This window comes from Salvelinus alpinus, chromosome 15 (genome assembly GCF_045679555.1).
Source record: "Salvelinus alpinus chromosome 15, SLU_Salpinus.1, whole genome shotgun sequence".
NCBI classification, from domain to species: Eukaryota; Metazoa; Chordata; class Actinopteri; order Salmoniformes; family Salmonidae; genus Salvelinus; species Salvelinus alpinus.
In genome coordinates this window covers 16,497,803-16,514,779 of record NC_092100.1, presented here as the reverse complement: position 1 = coordinate 16,514,779, position 16,977 = coordinate 16,497,803, and the positions used below count along the sequence as shown (strand labels likewise).

Below are 16,977 nucleotides of genomic sequence, written 5' to 3'. Positions count from 1 at the left end.
AGTATATCCTCATTAATTTAGCATACAAGTGTTTTTGTAGCAAATTGTCTTGACATAACACACACTCAGCAACTCGCGCACTCAGTCTTGACCCTTCAGGTAGGCTATATGTTAATGTGGACATTGGAACTCAGAGATCGACCTCTCCTGAGAGTCCCCTCATCAAGCTTGAGCCAGCAACTAAGGATTCTGACGCGTTTGGTCGGTTTAAGGATGTGTAAACAGACCAATGTCACTTTCTGGTCGAAGCTGCTACTCTTTCGAGTTCGAGCATTAAAAAAAACAAGCAGGACCGAGGCAATCTTAATATAATTTAAAAAATGCCTTTATTTTAATGGCATGTTCAATGGAACAAAGATTTCAAAACTCCGGCGCGTTTCGGCAGCATGGCCTTCGTCATAGGCCTACAAAGATACAACGATGTCTTGTTTTTGAACAAACCATGTTCCGACCGTTTGTAGCTCCAGTAGAATAGTCACGCACACGCATTAGCGAACAGATGACACCGGGGGACAATAGGGGTGTATTCGAGGAAGGAAAATGGGAGGGACCTAGATGCATTTAAATAGAAACTTGTTTTCGTTGCAAAACGCTAATGTTTGGACAAATGGACAAAAAACTCCAGTTTTTGTTGGTACCAACGGCAACAATCATTTGTACGCAGCAAAATTATCAAAACGTTTTCAATACATAGGCTGTGGTCAGTGCGGTAGTAAAATGGAAGAAGTTACAACATGTATCCCAGTGGGCCCTGCCTCGAAAGGTAATTCACCAATTTATGGCTCCATCATATCTAAATTACCTGCAGAGGGCCGCTCTTTCAGTCGAGCAAGGAGATGGATGTCAGTCGAAATAGAGGAGATGGTTGAAATTCTTAAACTGGCTGGACCAATGGTAAGCTTGATACTTCTAGAAAAAAATGTTAAAATGCACTTCGTATACTTTTTCTAGGCTACAGTTTTTTATTGGTATTATTTGATATTGAGTACCGTAGTACTTTTACAACGTTTCCTTTTGATAATGACTGCACGGATTATGTATCTGTTGTTGTTGAACGTGATGGGGACTTGTTGATTTAAAAACAAGGGAACGTATTGGTGAATGCACCAATTTGTAAGTCGCTCTGGATAAGAGCGTCTGCTAAATGACTTAAATGTAATGTAAATGTATGAATAAATTGATACAACTATTTTTCCTCAGTTCATCTCCATGCTGATGCTCATGCTAATCAGTTTTGTTAGCACGGTGTTCTGTGGACACTTAGGCAAAACGGAGCTGGCAGCTGTGACTCTGGCCACTTCGGTAAGAGCAACTCTGACTACTTTGAACTGAACCGTGTGTAGCCAATAGCCATGGCTTGCTTTGAGATCACTGTCTTCCTGAAAAAGCAATTCATACAAGTCACAAACATCACCATTTACCTGCAATCACTCAAAGTCCCTTGTGTGGTGCTCTGCTAGGAGCTCATGAATAAAACAATTCTGTGCCTTCTGACCAGTGTGCATGTAATCTTAACTCATGACAGAATCTCGCCCCTATGTCAACAGGTGGTCAATATTACAGGCATATCCATCGGCACCGGGCTGGCATCAGCCTTCGACACACTGATTTCTCAGGTAAGGCGACTGACTGACTGATGAATTTGGGGCATTTCAAAGGAGCTTCCTGAATTGACTAATTAAAATGGAATTAACCCTAAACATGTTAACTTTGTACCTAAAATGATAACATATCATAAAGGATGATCCTTGAGATCAGCAGCACCTTTATCCTGTCAATCCATCTCTGCTGTGTGACTGTAGATTTTCGGAAGCAACAATCTGAAGTATGTGGGTGTGACTGTGCAGAGAGGAATTCTGATCCTGCTCCTGTCCTGCTTCCCCTGCTGGGCTCTCCTCATCAACACAGAGCCCATCCTACTGGCCATCCACCAGAGCCCGGAGGTCTCCAGGTCAGCCCCACCATCACATACTATTTCACATCCCATACCTGGGTTATGTTCCAAGTAGGTGCGAAATGGGAGAAACAGTTTTAATTAGAAGAATGTGGTACTGGCTGAGCCCAGAGGTCTCCAGGTCATGCTCACTGTCAGTCACATTCCATATCTTGGTCAAGTTCCTAGTAGGAACGAAACTGGATATTATAATAAAAACATTTATTATAAGAACGAGGTACTGGCTGAATTTAGAATGCTCTTTTTTTTATATATACACTGCTCAAAAAAATAAAGGGAACACTTAAACAACACAATGTAACTCCAAGTCAATCACACTTCTATGAAATCAAACTGTCCACTTAGGAAGCAACACTGATTGACAATAAATTTCACATGCTGTTGTGCAAATGGAATAGACAAAAGGTGGAAATTATAGGCAATTAGCAAGACACCCCCAAAAAAGGAGTGATTCTGCAGGTGGTGACCACAGACCACTTCTCAGTTCCTATGCTTCCTGGCTGATGTTTTGGTCACTTTTGAATGCTGGCGGTGCTCTCACTCTAGTGGTAGCATGAGACGGAGTCTACAACCCACACAAGTGGCTCAGGTAGTGCAGTTCATCCAGGATGGCACATCAATGCGAGCTGTGGCAAAAAGGTTTGCTGTGTCTGTCAGCGTAGTGTCCAGAGCATGGAGGCGCTACCAGGAGACAGGCCAGTACATGAGGAGACATGGAGGAGGCCGTAGGAGGGCAACAACCCAGCAGCAGGACCGCTACCTCCGCCTTTGTGCAAGGAGGTGCACTGCCAGAGCCCTGCAAAATGACCTCCAGCAGGCCACAAATGTGCATGTGTCAGCATATGGTCTCACAAGGGGTCTGAGGATCTCATCTCGGTACCTAATGGCAGTCAGGCTACCTCTGGCGAGCACACGGAGGGCTGTGCGGCCCCCCAAAGAAATGCCACCCCACACCATGACTGACCCACCGCCAAACCGGTCATGCTGGAGGATGTTGCAGGCAGCAGAACGTTCTCCACGGCGTCTCCAGACTCTGTCACGTCTGTCACATGTGCTCAGTGTGAACCTGCTTTCATCTGTGAAGAGCACAGGGCGCCAGTGGCGAATTTGCCAATCTTGGTGTTCTCTGGCAAATGCCAAACGTCCTGCACGGTGCTGGGCTGTAAGCACAACCCCCACCTGTGGACGTCGGTCCCTCATACCACCCTCATGGAGTCTGTTTCTGACCGTTTGAGCAGACACATGCACATTTGTGGCCTGCTGGAGGTCCTTTTGCAGGGCTCTGGCAGTGCACCTCCTTGCACAAAGGCAGAGGTAGCGGTCCTGCTGCTGGGTTGTTGCCCTCCTACGGCCTCCTCCACGTCTCCTGATGTACTGGCCTGTCTCCTGGTAGCGCCTCCATGCTCTGGACACTACGCTGACACACAGCAAACCTTTTTGCCACAGCTCGCATTGATGTGCCATCCTGGATGAACTGCACTACCTGAGCCACTTGTCTGGGTTGTAGACTCCGTCTCATGCTACCACTAGAGTGAGAGCACCGCCAGCATTCAAAAGTGACCAAAACATCAGCCAGGAAGCATAGGAACTGAGAAGTTGTCTGTGGTCACCACCTGCAGAATCACTCCTTTTTTGGGGGTGTCTTGCTAATTGCCTATAATTTCCACCTTTTGTCTATTCCATTTGCACAACAGCATGTGAAATTTATTGTCAATCAGTGTTGCTTCCTAAGTGGACAGTTTGATTTCACAGAAGTGTGATTGACTTGGAGTTACATTGTGTTGTTTAAGTGTTCCCTTTATTTTTTTTGAGCAGTGTATATTTTTTGATTAGGAGAACCTGAGATCACATTTTAATATAGGGCATTCTGAAGCCCAGTCAGACCTGACCTCCGTTAATGTCTTGTTCTTTATGATTGATGACAGGTCTAGACAACACGTACCAACTCCACGAGGGCTTAGTCCCCTAAGCTCAAACTTGGGCCCCCTCAGTTTTAGTTGCATCTCCCTATATAAAGAAGCAAATGATTGAGTGACTGGTTGGTGCCAAAAATATTCTATCTGCACTGTCAAATCAAATTTTATTAGTCACATGTGCCAAAGACAACCTTATAGTGAAATGCTTACTAAAGAGCCCCTAACCATCAATGACATTTTTTAAAATACGGATAAGAATAAGTGATAAAAGTAACAAGTAATTAAAGAGCAGCAGTAAAATAACAATAGCAAGACTATATACAGGGGGGTATCGGTACAGAGTCAATGTTCGGTGGCACCGGTTAGTTGAGGTTATATGTACATGTAGGTAGAGGTATTAAAGTGACTATGCATAGATGACAACAGAGTAGCAGCGGTGTAGAAGGGGGGGGCATATAGTCTGGGTAGCCATTTTGATTAGGTGTTCAGGATTCTTATGGCTTGGGGGTAGAAGCTGTTTAGAAGCCTCTTGGACCTAGACTTGGTGCTCCACTACTGCTTGTCGTGCGGTAGCAGAGAGAAGTCTGACTAGGGTGGCTGGAGTCTTTGACAATTTTTAGGGCCTTCCTCTGACACCGTCTGGTATATAGGTCCAGGATGGCAGGAAGCTTGGCCCCAGTGATTTACTGGGCCGTACGCACTACCCTCTGTAGTGCGTTGTTGTCGGAGGCCGAGCAGTTGCCATACCAGGCAGTGACGCAACCAGTCAGGATACTCTCGATGGTGCAGCTGTAGAACCTTTTGAGGACCCATGCCAAATCCTTTTAGTCTCAAGGGGGGGAATAGGTTTTGTCATGCCCTCTTCATGACTGTCTTTGTGTGTTTGGACCATGATAGTTTGTTGGTGATGTGGACACCAAGGAACTTGAAGTTCTCAACCTGCTCCACTGCAGCCTCGTCGGTGAGAATGGGGGGCGTGCTCGGTCCTCTTTTTTCCTGTAGTCCACAATCATCTCCTTTGTCTTGATCACGTTGGGAGAGGTTGTTGTCCTGTCACCACACGGCCAGGTCTCTGACCTCCTCCCTATAGGCAGGCTCATTGTTGTCGGTGATCAGGCCTACCACTGTTGTCATCGGCAAACTTAATGATGGTGTTGGAGTCATGCTTGGCCGTGCAGTCATGCGTGAACAGGGAGTACAGGAGGGGACTGAGCATGCACCCCTGATGGGCCCCTGTGTTGAGGATCAGCATAGCGGATGTGTTGTTACCTACCCTTACCACCTGGGGGAGGCTCGTCAGGAAGTCCAGGATCCAGTTGCAGAGGGAGGTGTTTAGTCCCAGGGTCCTTAGCTTATTGATGAGCTTTGAGACACTATGGTATTGAATGCTGAACTGTAGTCAATGAATAGCATTCTCACATAGGTGTTCCTTTTGTCCAGGTGGGAAAGGGCAGTGTGGAGTGCAATAGAGATTGCATCAGCTGTGGACATGTTGGGGTGGTATGCAAATTGGTGTGGGTCTAGGGTTTCTGGGATAATGGTGTTGATGTGAGCCATGACCAGCCTTTCGAAGCACTTCATGGCTACAGACGTGAGTGCTACGTGTCGGTAGTCGTTTACGCAGGTTACCTTCGTGTTCTTGGGCACAGGCACTATGGTGGTCTGCTTAAAACATGTTGGTATTAGACTTGGACAGGGAGAGGTTGAAAATGTCAGTGAAGACACTTGCCAGTTGGTCAGCGCATGCTCGCAGTACACGTCCTGGTAATCCGTCTGGCCCCATGGCCTTGTGAATGTTGACATGTTTAAAGGTCTTACTCACATCGGCTGCAGAGAGCGTGATCAGTCTTCCAGAACAGCTGGTGCTCTCATGCATGTTTCAGTGTTATTTTCCTCGAAGCGAGCATAGAAATAGTTTAGCTCGTCTGGTAGGCTCGTGTCACTGGGCAGCTCTCGGCTGTGCTTCCCTTTGTAGTCTGTAATGGTTTGCAAGCCCTGCCACATCCGACGAGATTCAGAGCTGGTGTAGTACAATTCAAGCTTAGTCCTGTATTGATGCTTTGCCTTTTTGATGGTTCATCGGAGAACATAGCGGGATTTCTTATAAGCTTCCGGGTTAGAGTCCCGCTCCTTGAAAGCGGCAGCTCTATCCTGTAGCGCAGTGCGGATGTTATCTGTAATCCATGGCTTCTGGTTGGGGTATGTAAATACGGTCACTGTGGGGACAACGTTATTGATGAAGCCAATGACTGATGTGGTGTACTCCTCTGCCATTGCAGGAATCCCAGAACATATTCCAGTCTGTGCTAGCGAAACAGTCCTGTAGCTTAGCATCTGCTTCATCTGACCACTTTATTGATCTGGAATATATTGGTCACTGGTGCTTCCTGCTTTAATTTTTGTTTGTAAGCAGGAATCAGGCGGATAGAGTTATGGTCAGAATTTCCAAATGGAGGGCGAGGGAGAGCTTTGTATGTGTCTCTGTGTGTGGAGTAAAGGTGGTCCAGAGTTTTCCCTCTGGTTGCACATTTGACATGCTGATAGAAATTTGGCAAAACAGATTTAAGTTTCCCTGCATTAAAGTCCCCGGCTACTAGGAGCGCCGCCTCTGGGTGAGTTTTCTTGTTTGCTTATGGTGGAACACAGCTCAATCAATGCTGTCTTGGTGCCAGACACCGTGTTGGATGAAATTTCTCCTGCTGTTCCTACAGGGGCCTGCCCTATCATGGGGTGTGAGGTTTTCATTCTGACATTGACTGACATTGAATTGATAATGCCCGAGCAGTGGCGTGTATTCATGGAAGTCAAGGGACCCGCCCCCACAAAAAAAAGTTACCAATGTATTTCGTTCAATTCGCAAAAGACGCTCAATGTATATAATATACATTCATACCATTCTCCAAGTGGAAAGTGTGTTTGGAGAGCTCACAAACTGCATAACACTCATGATGAATAACTTTTGGTTCATTTAATTGCGTTTACTAGTTTACTGTCAAGATCTTTGGTGAGCATGTGTCCGGTTTCTCCATGTTTAATGTTGTGGTTGCAGAGACAAAGACCGTGTTTGAGAGGGGTTTAACAGCAATGCATCATAGGTGAATTGTGACTGACTGATCTACAAATAATGAGTCGTTATTTAGGATGCAAGGTGATTTTAACTACTGTGATTATTATTTGACCATGCTGGTCATTTATGAACATTTGAACATCTTGGCCATGTTCTGTTATAATCTCCACCCGGCACAGCCAGAAGAGGACTGGCCACCCCTCATAGCCTGGTTCCTCTCGGTTTCTTCCTAGGTTTTGGCCTTTCTAGGGAGTTTTTCCTAGCCACCGTGCTTCTACACCTGCATTGCTTGCTGTTTGGGGTTTTAGGCTGGGTTTCTGTGCAGCACTTATATAAATAAATTTGATTTGATTTTGTAGATCAGTCAGTCGGAAGTAGACCTGCTGTCATTTTGATCCTTTCACACGGCCAATATTTTCCTGATTTCCTGCAACCCTACACAATTTGTCAAGGGGCTGAGATAAACCATTTCAGTTTTAAAGCTAATTTCTTACAATTCTACACATTTCGCCATGGCTTATGCCATATTTTTATGCTCTGAGTGACTAAAATGTTATTACAAAATCAGTGGGGGTCCCATGCCATTTTTTGAATTTGATTCTGACTGTCTAGTTTTCATTTTGGTTGTTATTTGTCAAATATGATCTTATACAGTTGAAGTCGGAAGTTTACATACACCTTAGCCAAATACATTTAAACTCAGTTTTTCACAATTCCGAACATTTAATCCTAGTCAAAATTCCCTGTCTTAGGTCAGTTAGGATCACCACTTTATTTCAAGAATGTGAAATGTCAGAATAATAGAGAATTATTTCAGCTTTTATTTCTTTCATCACATTCCCAGTGGGTCAGAAGTTTACATACACTCAATTAGAATTTGGTGGCATTGCCTTTAAATTGTTTAACGTGGGTCAAATGTTTCGGTAGCCTTCCACAAGCTTCCCACAATAAGTTGGGTGAATTTTGGCCCATTCCTCCTGACAGAGCTGGTGTAACTGAGTCAGGTTTGTAGGCCTCCTTGCTCGCACACGCTTTTTCAGTTCTGCCCACAAATTTTTCCTTTTCCTCCAAACATGACTATGGCCAAACGGTTCTATTTCTGTTTCATCAGACCAGTGGACATTTCTCCAAAAAGTACGATCTTTGTCCCCATGTGCAGTTGCAAACCTTAGTCTGGCTTTTTTATGGTGGTTTTGGAGCAGTGGCTTCCTTGCTGAGCGGCCTTTCAGGTTATGTCGATATAGGACTCGTTGTACTATGGATATAGATACTTTTGTACCTGTTTCCTCCAGCATTTTCAAGGTCCTTTGCTGCTGTTCTAGGATTGATTTGCACTTTTCACACCACAGTACGTTCATCTCTAGGAGACAGAATGCTTCTCCTTCCTGAGCGGTATGGTGGCTGCGTGGTCCCATGGTGTTTATACTTGCGTACTATTGTTTGTACAGATGAACGTGGTACGTTCAGGTGTTTGGAAATTGCTCCCAAGGATGAACCAGACTTGTGGAGGTCTACAATTTTTTTTCTGAGGTCTTGGCTGATTTCTTTTGATTTTCCCATGATGTCAAGCAAAGAGGCACTGAGTTTTGAAGGTAGGCCTTGAAATACATCCACAGGTACACATCCACAGGTACACATCCAATAGGCTAATTGACATCATGAGTCAATCAGAAGCTTCTAAAGCCATGACATCATTTTCTGGAATTTTCCAAGCTGTTTAAAGGCATAGTCAACTTAGTGTATGTAAACTTATGACCCACTCGAATTGTGATTCATTGAAATAATCTGTCTGTAAACAATTGTTGAAAAAATGACTTATGTCATGCACAAAGTAGATGTCCTAACCGACTTGCCAAAACTATAGTTTGTTAACAAGAAATTTGTGGAGTGGTGTTAAATCAAGTTTTAATGACTTCAACCTAAGTCTGTAAACTTCTGACTTCAACTGTAAATACTGTATGTAGCGCCATTTTATGTTTTCTACATACAGTACTTTATCTGGTTTAAGTTTACACTGAACATGTTTTGCCATCCCGAACATTCTATTCATATGTGTATATATTATTTTTTATTAAATCTTTTTTGGAGTGGCGACAACGATTTAGCAGCAGTGGCCCACCGCTGCTAAATTAATATAGGGGAAACACTGAGATGACTGTTTGCTCCTGCATGTTCATTAGTTGGTATTTATTTTGTGTGTGTGTGTGTGTCCCTCAGGCTTACTCAACTCTATGTGAGGATCTTCATGCCTGCTCTTCCAGTGAGTTAACCAAGCCCGTAGTTCTTACAGAATTCTACAAAGTGTTGGCTCATCCTACTGATTTAAGATCTGCATGTGAATCTCATGGCTGCAGTGTCTCCACAGGCATGCTTCATGTATCAGCTGCAAGGAAGATACCTTCAAAACCAGGTGCTGTATGCGTTTCAATAGAACTTGTTTGTCATTGTGGTCGTGATTTGGACCCAACAGACCAATCAGTGGGTGAGGTTAGGCCACCGTTTTCCCATTCCATCCTCATATGTCTAGTATATATGCTTGTGTGTATTACTCACAATAATTGACAGCAATTTTATATTAAGTTAAAATAAATGGCACCAAAATGCGTTGTACTTGATGCTCTCGCAAGCGGAAGTATTCCATACTTGTTTTGGATTACATGCCGTCTATTTTAAGCCTTATGGTTATTTTACATCCTTTTGAGGGGGAAATTAAAATGGAACACCGTCTGCCCACCCACCGAGCTCATGAGATCTGAGGGGTATACTACAAAGCAGAACCAAATCAAATTTGATTGGTCACATACACATGGTTAGCAGATGTTAATGCGAGTGTATAGCGAATAACAATTCCCAACAACTACCTAATACACACATCTAAAGGGGTGGATGAGAATATGTACATATAAGTATATGGATGAGCGATGGCCGAGCGGCATCGGCAAGGTGCAGTAGATGGTATAAAATACATGTGATATGAGTAATGTAAGATATGTAAACATAATGACGTAAAGGTAACGTAAGGGTAATGGCGGGCTGAAGGGATTTATGTAGAGCACCTCAAGATAAAACATAATATTCGAATTATCTGCTAAATTAGACTAAAATATTAGCACTACATAATCTGGTGAGTGATAACCTTCAATCTGGACAATAACACAAAACAAATCCTAAAACTAGAGACATTTATCGACAAATATTACGAAAACAGGCAACAACCAAACATGACGGAGAGTAAGACAGGGGAACCGATTACAAAACGAAAACGTGACTCTTCTACAGACACTGATGATTTAATATTCTCACCACCGGGAATGGTAAAGGTCGAAACCGATCTGTTAAAATCAATAAATGACAAACTGGGTATACTTGAATTACTTAGTAAGGATATAAAAGAGTTGAAGGCAAGCCTAGAGATGAGTGATGAAAAAGCTGCGACATTGGAGAAGGAAACACACAAGCTAAAAGGGACAGTCAATAAGATTGAAACCGAAATGAATGGAATTAAAAAGGAGAACACCGTTCTGAAGGAAGCCTTACTGGACATACAAACTAGATCCATGAGAGAGAATTTGGTACTTACAGGTATCCAAGAAAAAGGAGGAGAAGTTCCTGAATCTATAGTTAGAGTTCCTCCTTACAGCGCTTCAGATTCCACGCGAAGTTATCGACAAAATCCAACTTGAACGTGTTCACCGCTTCGGACAGAGAGGGCAGAGGTACGAACGCCCAATCGTTGCCAAATTTGCTTCATTTAAAGATAAAATAATGGTTAAAAGCCTGGGTAAAAGACTTGCTGGGACCAAAATTGGCATGAATGATCAGTTTCCGAAGGAAATTGCAGAACGGCGCAAAGTTCTGTATCCAATTTTCAAAGAAAATAGATTAAAAGCGAAACGAGTAGCTCTCGTCGTTGATAAACTATATATTGATAACCAGTTGTTCAGAGACACAAAGACTACTCCATGGTTATTTTAAAAATTATAAAGTTCTCATAGACGAGGAAAATAAACACAATTCAAGCCCGGTTACTGATTGTAACAATACAACAAAAAATATAGCTTTTCTATAAATCTTCACATATAACTAATTGAACACACAAGCACTATTTTTACATAGTGAAGATAAAAAACTAAGTAAACACAAGGCACAGTATGTGTGAATGGTTTGTGTTTATTTTTGTATTTTATTTGTTATGTTTGGAAAGTTGAGTGAGTGAGTAATGAAATGGTTGCATATCCCAGAGCCAATGTATTGCTGTGAGCCGGGTATGAGAGGGCTTTCAATGTTGTTCAGATGATGGATATACTTTTATAATGAATTATACGTCTTATTTATTTATTGTCCTATCATGGAGAACTACATTTTTATTTATTTTTTTATAAATTATATCTAATTATTTATTATCCTATTTTAATGGTACGGTCCATGGCCCTATACCCTAGACACCCACCTGAATGACCCAGATACTAAGGAGAAGTCCCTAACTGTTTTATGTGCTCGCTGTAAGCGGTCTGTATGCAGCTAAAATGAGGTCAGAGACCAAGAGCAGCACTGCCCCCTCAAGATTCTGAGCCTGCTTGGCAGGGTTGGTCCTGCAAAGCCAAAGCCCCCTAAAGGGAGAGCATAATATACAAGGAAATTCTCAAAGCTGCTAATGAGAACCTTGACGACCTTGTACCTAGCCGGTGGGGATTCCGGTGGGGTGCCCCCACCCAGGCAGTGGCAGTGCTGGCAACACTAGCTGCAGTAACCCATGGGGAGGGGGGTCACACTCGGACATTCAGAGAGGGGGTATATTATTGTGGCCCTGGCGGCACAAAATCAAAGTCGGACTGCATGGAGATGCGTGGGGACATGGTCATGACGGGTGGCCGTATTGTGGGTGTTTCAGGAATAAGGTGTACATTTGACCACCATTATCTAGGATGTGACAATGGTAAATAAATCTCTCAATTTTTGCTCATTTTTGCGCGGTCTTGCAGGCCTTCTCATGCAGCTGCAACTGCAATAGCATTTGTAAATCATGACCCATCTTGAGTTGGGCTTTGGGATGGTGCAATTGTTGAGAAAGTGAGTTTATGGTTGTGTGGGGGTAAGGGCTGAGTGTGTGTGGGTGTATGTGTGTATTTACATTTACATTTAAGTCATTTAGCAGTGTATCCCACAACTGTTGCGAAGGAAGAAGTAAAAGATGTTAAGGGACAATAGAGGATGATCCACAGCTATATATAATACAAATCGAGGTGAGGGCGATGGAAATGCATATGGCAATTGATCTACTTCAATTCGGTAAATGGCACTGTATGCTCTTTTCAAAGAATGGATCCCAGTCGGTTCAGGGCTATGGGATACAGGGGGTCGAGGGTGGTCTGCCGGGCATTGGGATGACAACCCAACTCGGGATGAGGGCTTTTAGAGGGTGGAATAGTAGGGACCAATTGGAGGTTTACTTAGTAGAAATGCAAATATCATGGTACAACTATATAGACACTCAATCATTATGTTACTTTTTAATAGTACGTTTACAAAAATATATTCTGATTAAAAGAATGAAAGGTGTGTCTCATTATGGTAAGTGGTGAAATAAGTATAGCCAGTTACAATTGTAATGGCTTAGCAGATAATAAGAAAAGACGATCAGTATTTACCTGGCTAAAAGAGAAGGATTATAATATCTATTGTTTACAGGAAACCCATTCAACAGTTTTAGATGAAGTTTTGTGGAAAAAGAACTGGGGGGGCAAAATATATTTCTCCCATGGGCAAAGAAATTCAAAAGGGGTGATGGTCTTAATTAACAATAATTTGGATCCAAATGTGCAAATTGTCCAAACAGATCCTCAAGGTAGATGGATTATTTTAAATATGTTGTTGGACAATAAACAAATATGGCTTGTTAACCTATACGGTCCGAATAATGATGATCCAAGTTTCTTTGAAAATATATATAAGAATTTATCAACTCTACAAGCAACACTAGACTCTATTATTATAGTGGGAGATTTTAATACGGTCTTAAATACCTCTATAGACCGGAAAGGAAATCTCACTACAAACTATCACCCCCAGGCACTTAAGGAAATCATGAATGTCATGGATATATTGGAATTAGTGGATATATGGAGACTTAAATACCCTGATTTAGTGAGATATACATGGCGGAGGCTGAATCAAGCTAGTCGTCTTGACTACTTTCTTATACCATTCTCTCTGGCACCAAAAGTTAAAGTGTTGATAGGGGACAGAATGCGGTCGGATCATCACATAATTGGCATATATATTTCTCTTACAGAATTTCCACGTGGGCGAGGATATTGGAAATTTAATCAAAGTCTACTAGATGATAAATTGTTTAGAACTAGGACAGAAGATTTTATAACTGACTTTTTCAGACATAACATAGGTACAGCAGATCCCCTTATTGTATGGGACACTTAAGTGTGCCTTTAGAGGCCATGCAATTCAGTACTCATCTATAAAACAAAAGCAATTTAGATCAAAAGAGTCCATATTAACAAAGGAAATTGAAGGACTAACAGTACAGTTAGATAGCAATAAAAACGGTACCATAGAGGCACAGAATAAGTTAGAGGAAAAACTAAAAGAAATGGAGGAACTTTAGAAAGATCCAGTGTAATATATTATAAAAATAAAGCGAACTGGATGGAATATGGGGAAAAATGCACCAAATTCTTTTTCAATCTTCAATATAGAAATGCTACCAAAAAAAATGTATTAAAACTTGTTACAAATGATGGAGTCACGCATGATTCACCAAATGATATTTTGAAAGAGGAAGTAAAGTACTTTAAGAATATGTTTTCGTTTCAGGCTCCTCCATCTCCACTAACTGAAACTAATTGTATGGATTTTTTTCCTATTAATGATGTAAAATTAACATCTGTACAGAAAGACTCATGTGAAGGCCAAATTACAGAGGAGGAACTGCTTGATGCAATTGGGGCCTTTAAGGATGGGAAAACTCCAGGGCTGGATGGCATACCAGTGGAAGTATACAAAACTTTTTTTGATATACTCAAAGGACCATTATTAGCTTGTTTTAACCACTCCTATATAAATGGTAGATTATCAGACACGCAACAAGAAGGTCTGATATCGTTATTACTGAAACAGGACCCAAGTGGTATATATAAAGATCCAGTCCAATTAAAAAATTGGAGACCTCTTACACTTCAGTGTGGTGATGCAAAAATCCTAGCAAAATGCTTGGCGCATAGAATAAAAAAAGTTTTGTCAGATATTATTCATCCTAATCAGACAGGTTTTTTACATGGACGATACATTGGAGATAATATAAGGCAAGTACTGGAAACAATAGAACACTATGAAATATCAGGGACACCAGGCCTGGTTTTCATAGCTGATTTTGAAAAGGCTTTTGATAAAGTACGACTGGAGTTTATATATAAATGCCTAGAATATTTCAATTTTGGGGAATCTCTTATAAAATGGGTTAAAATTATGTATAGTAACCCTAGGTGTAAAATAGTAAATAATGGCTACATCTCAAAGTTTTAAACTATCTAGAGGAGTAAAACAAGGTTGTCCACTATCGGCACATCTATTTATTATTGCCATCGAAATGTTAGCTGTTAAAATTAGATCAAACATTAATATTAAGGGATTAGAAATCCGTGTCTTAAAAACTAAGGTGTCATTGTACGCTGATGATTCATGTTTTCTTTTAAAACCACAATTAGAGTCTCTCCAGGGCCTCATAGAGGATCTAGATACCTTTGCTATCCTCTCTGGATTAAAACCAAATTATGATAAATGTACCATATTACGTATTGGATCACTAAAAAATACACATTTTATATTGCCATGTAGTTTACCAATTAAATGGTCTGACGGAGATGTGGACATACTCGGTATAAAAATCCCAAAAGAAAGAAATGATCTCACTCCAATAAATTTTTATAGAAAGTTAGCAAAAATAGATAAGATCTTGCTACCATGGAAAGGAAAATACCTGTCTATTTGTGGAAAAATCACCCTGATTAACTCTTTAGTCATATCACAGTTTACCTATTTGCTTATGATTTTGCCTACACCTAGTGACCTGCTTTTTAAATTATATGAACAAAAAATGTTCAATTTTATTTGGAACGGCAAGCCAGATAAAATTAAAAGGGCCTATTTATATAACGAATATGAATTCGGAGGGCAGAAATGATTAAATATTAAAGCATTAGACCTCTCACTAAAGGCATCAGTCATACAAAAGTTATACTTAAATCCAAACTGGTTCTCTAGTAAATTGGTACGAATGTCTCATCCTATGTTCAAGAAGGGCCTTTTTCCCTTTATTCAGATTACACCTGCTCACTTTCGGTTGTTTGAAAAGGAAATAATCTCCAAAATCTCCTTATTTTTTTAAACAAGCCTTAGAAAGTTGGTTGCAATTTCAGTTTAATCCACCTGAAAGGACGGAACAAATAGTACAACAAATATTGTGGTTAAATTCAAATATAGTAATTGATAAAAAAAACTTTATCGAAGAAATGTTTAAAAAAGGTATAATTTTTGTGAATGATGTCATAAATAGGACTGGTGGAGTTATGTCACACATGCAGCTAACACAGACATATGGAAATGTCTGCTCTACCCAAAATTACAACCAATTAATTGCAGCATTACCACAAAAATGGAAGAGGCAAGTAGAAGGGGAAAAAAGTAAGGAACTTGTATGTCGGCCCTGTATTAAAGAACATAAATGGTTAAAGAAAAGTGTGATAAATAAAAACATATACCAATTTCATTTAAGGACCAAAAAACTGACAGCTGTGCCATATAAATTGCAAAATAGTTGGGAAGAGATTTTCGATGTACCCATTCCATGGCAGATGGTTTATGAATTGATACACAAAACAACGCCGGATTCAAAACGTCGAATTTTTCAATTTTTAAATGACTGTACAAAATTCTTGCAACTAATAGAATGTTATATATATGGGGTATACAAAAAGCAGAAGTGTTTATTAGTTTACTCCATTTGGGGGATCGGTGGTAGGGTTGCGGGGAATAATAATAAAGGTATATTCTTTAAAAAAGTATGTATGTGTATATGTATGCATGCGTGTATGGATATATATTTACCCCAAAAAATATGGGGGATTGGAAATGATGCAGACAATTATGATGCAAACATTGGAAGCAACATTCTTTCCGCAATATTAAGCTGATCCACCCCGCAAAAAAAAAAAAAGATATGTAAACATTATTTATGGTGGCATTGTTTAAAGTGACTAGTGAGCCATTTGTTAGGGAGTTAGCCAGTTAACTTGCCTGAATATTCTGAAATAACTTTTTTGGTTTTCAGTAAGATAAGCTTGAAATGGGCATGGTCTCTATTTCTGTTAACATTAACTTGACAAGTGCTTATTTAATTTATTTTGTCGACATTTAGAAAGTTTGCATAGAAAATAGATGTGACAATTGCCTGCTAGGGTTTGTTTGTTGAACTATCTTGTGTTGATTTAAAAACAGCTGGACGTAATGATGTCGTAAACAAAATAGTTGATCAAAAAAAAAAACTACATTTTTGATAAAAAAATAAATGTAGTAGTTAGTGTTTCCATTATCCATTTGGGCAAATTACGCATTCATAAATTGGCTACAGCCTGTATGCGTTCTAACCTATCTGTTTCATGTCTCAGGTAGCCTGCGAAAGCCAGCATGGATAGGATGCAATAATTAACTAAAATTTGCCATATTCTTATGTGCCGACGTATCGCCACAGTCTGTGCCATGGTGAAGTTCCCGTAGATCTGAAATTGTATGGTGAAACTTACCAGCAAAGCAATTCAAGCATTCTTGAAAGTCAGGACAATCTTTATTGGGATAAAAAATGTATTTAGCAAGTGGTAGGCATTTGGAATTAAACGTGGTGACATCATGTTCCCCCGCATTTCTTCAAAACTATTCAGCAATCATCATTTATTCGAATAACACTGTTTCCATCATTTGTTGCAAAAAATAAAGTTTATTCTATATCTGCCATTTCCATTACACATGTC

At 40.8% G+C, this 16,977-nt stretch overlaps 1 protein-coding gene across 2 annotated transcripts in view; it reads left to right on the top strand.

Moving 5' to 3' along the window:
• The first annotated feature begins 462 nt into the window (after positions 1–462).
• LOC139539559 (multidrug and toxin extrusion protein 1-like) overlaps positions 463–16,977 on the top strand; it is a 23,749-nt gene continuing 7,234 nt past the window's right edge. The window contains exons 1-6 of one of the 2 annotated variants that reach the window (XM_071342624.1): positions 463–894; positions 1,201–1,302; positions 1,548–1,616; positions 1,848–1,951; positions 9,155–9,197; positions 9,303–9,347. In XM_071342624.1, coding sequence (XP_071198725.1) covers positions 556–894; positions 1,201–1,302; positions 1,548–1,616; positions 1,848–1,951; positions 9,155–9,197; positions 9,303–9,347 — 702 coding nt within the window. In that variant the 5' untranslated portion in view covers positions 463–555. Of the gene's footprint in view, positions 895–1,200; positions 1,303–1,547; positions 1,617–1,802; positions 1,952–9,154; positions 9,198–9,302; positions 9,348–16,977 lie in introns of both variants that reach the window. The other variant, XM_071342623.1, reaches the window with a different exon arrangement.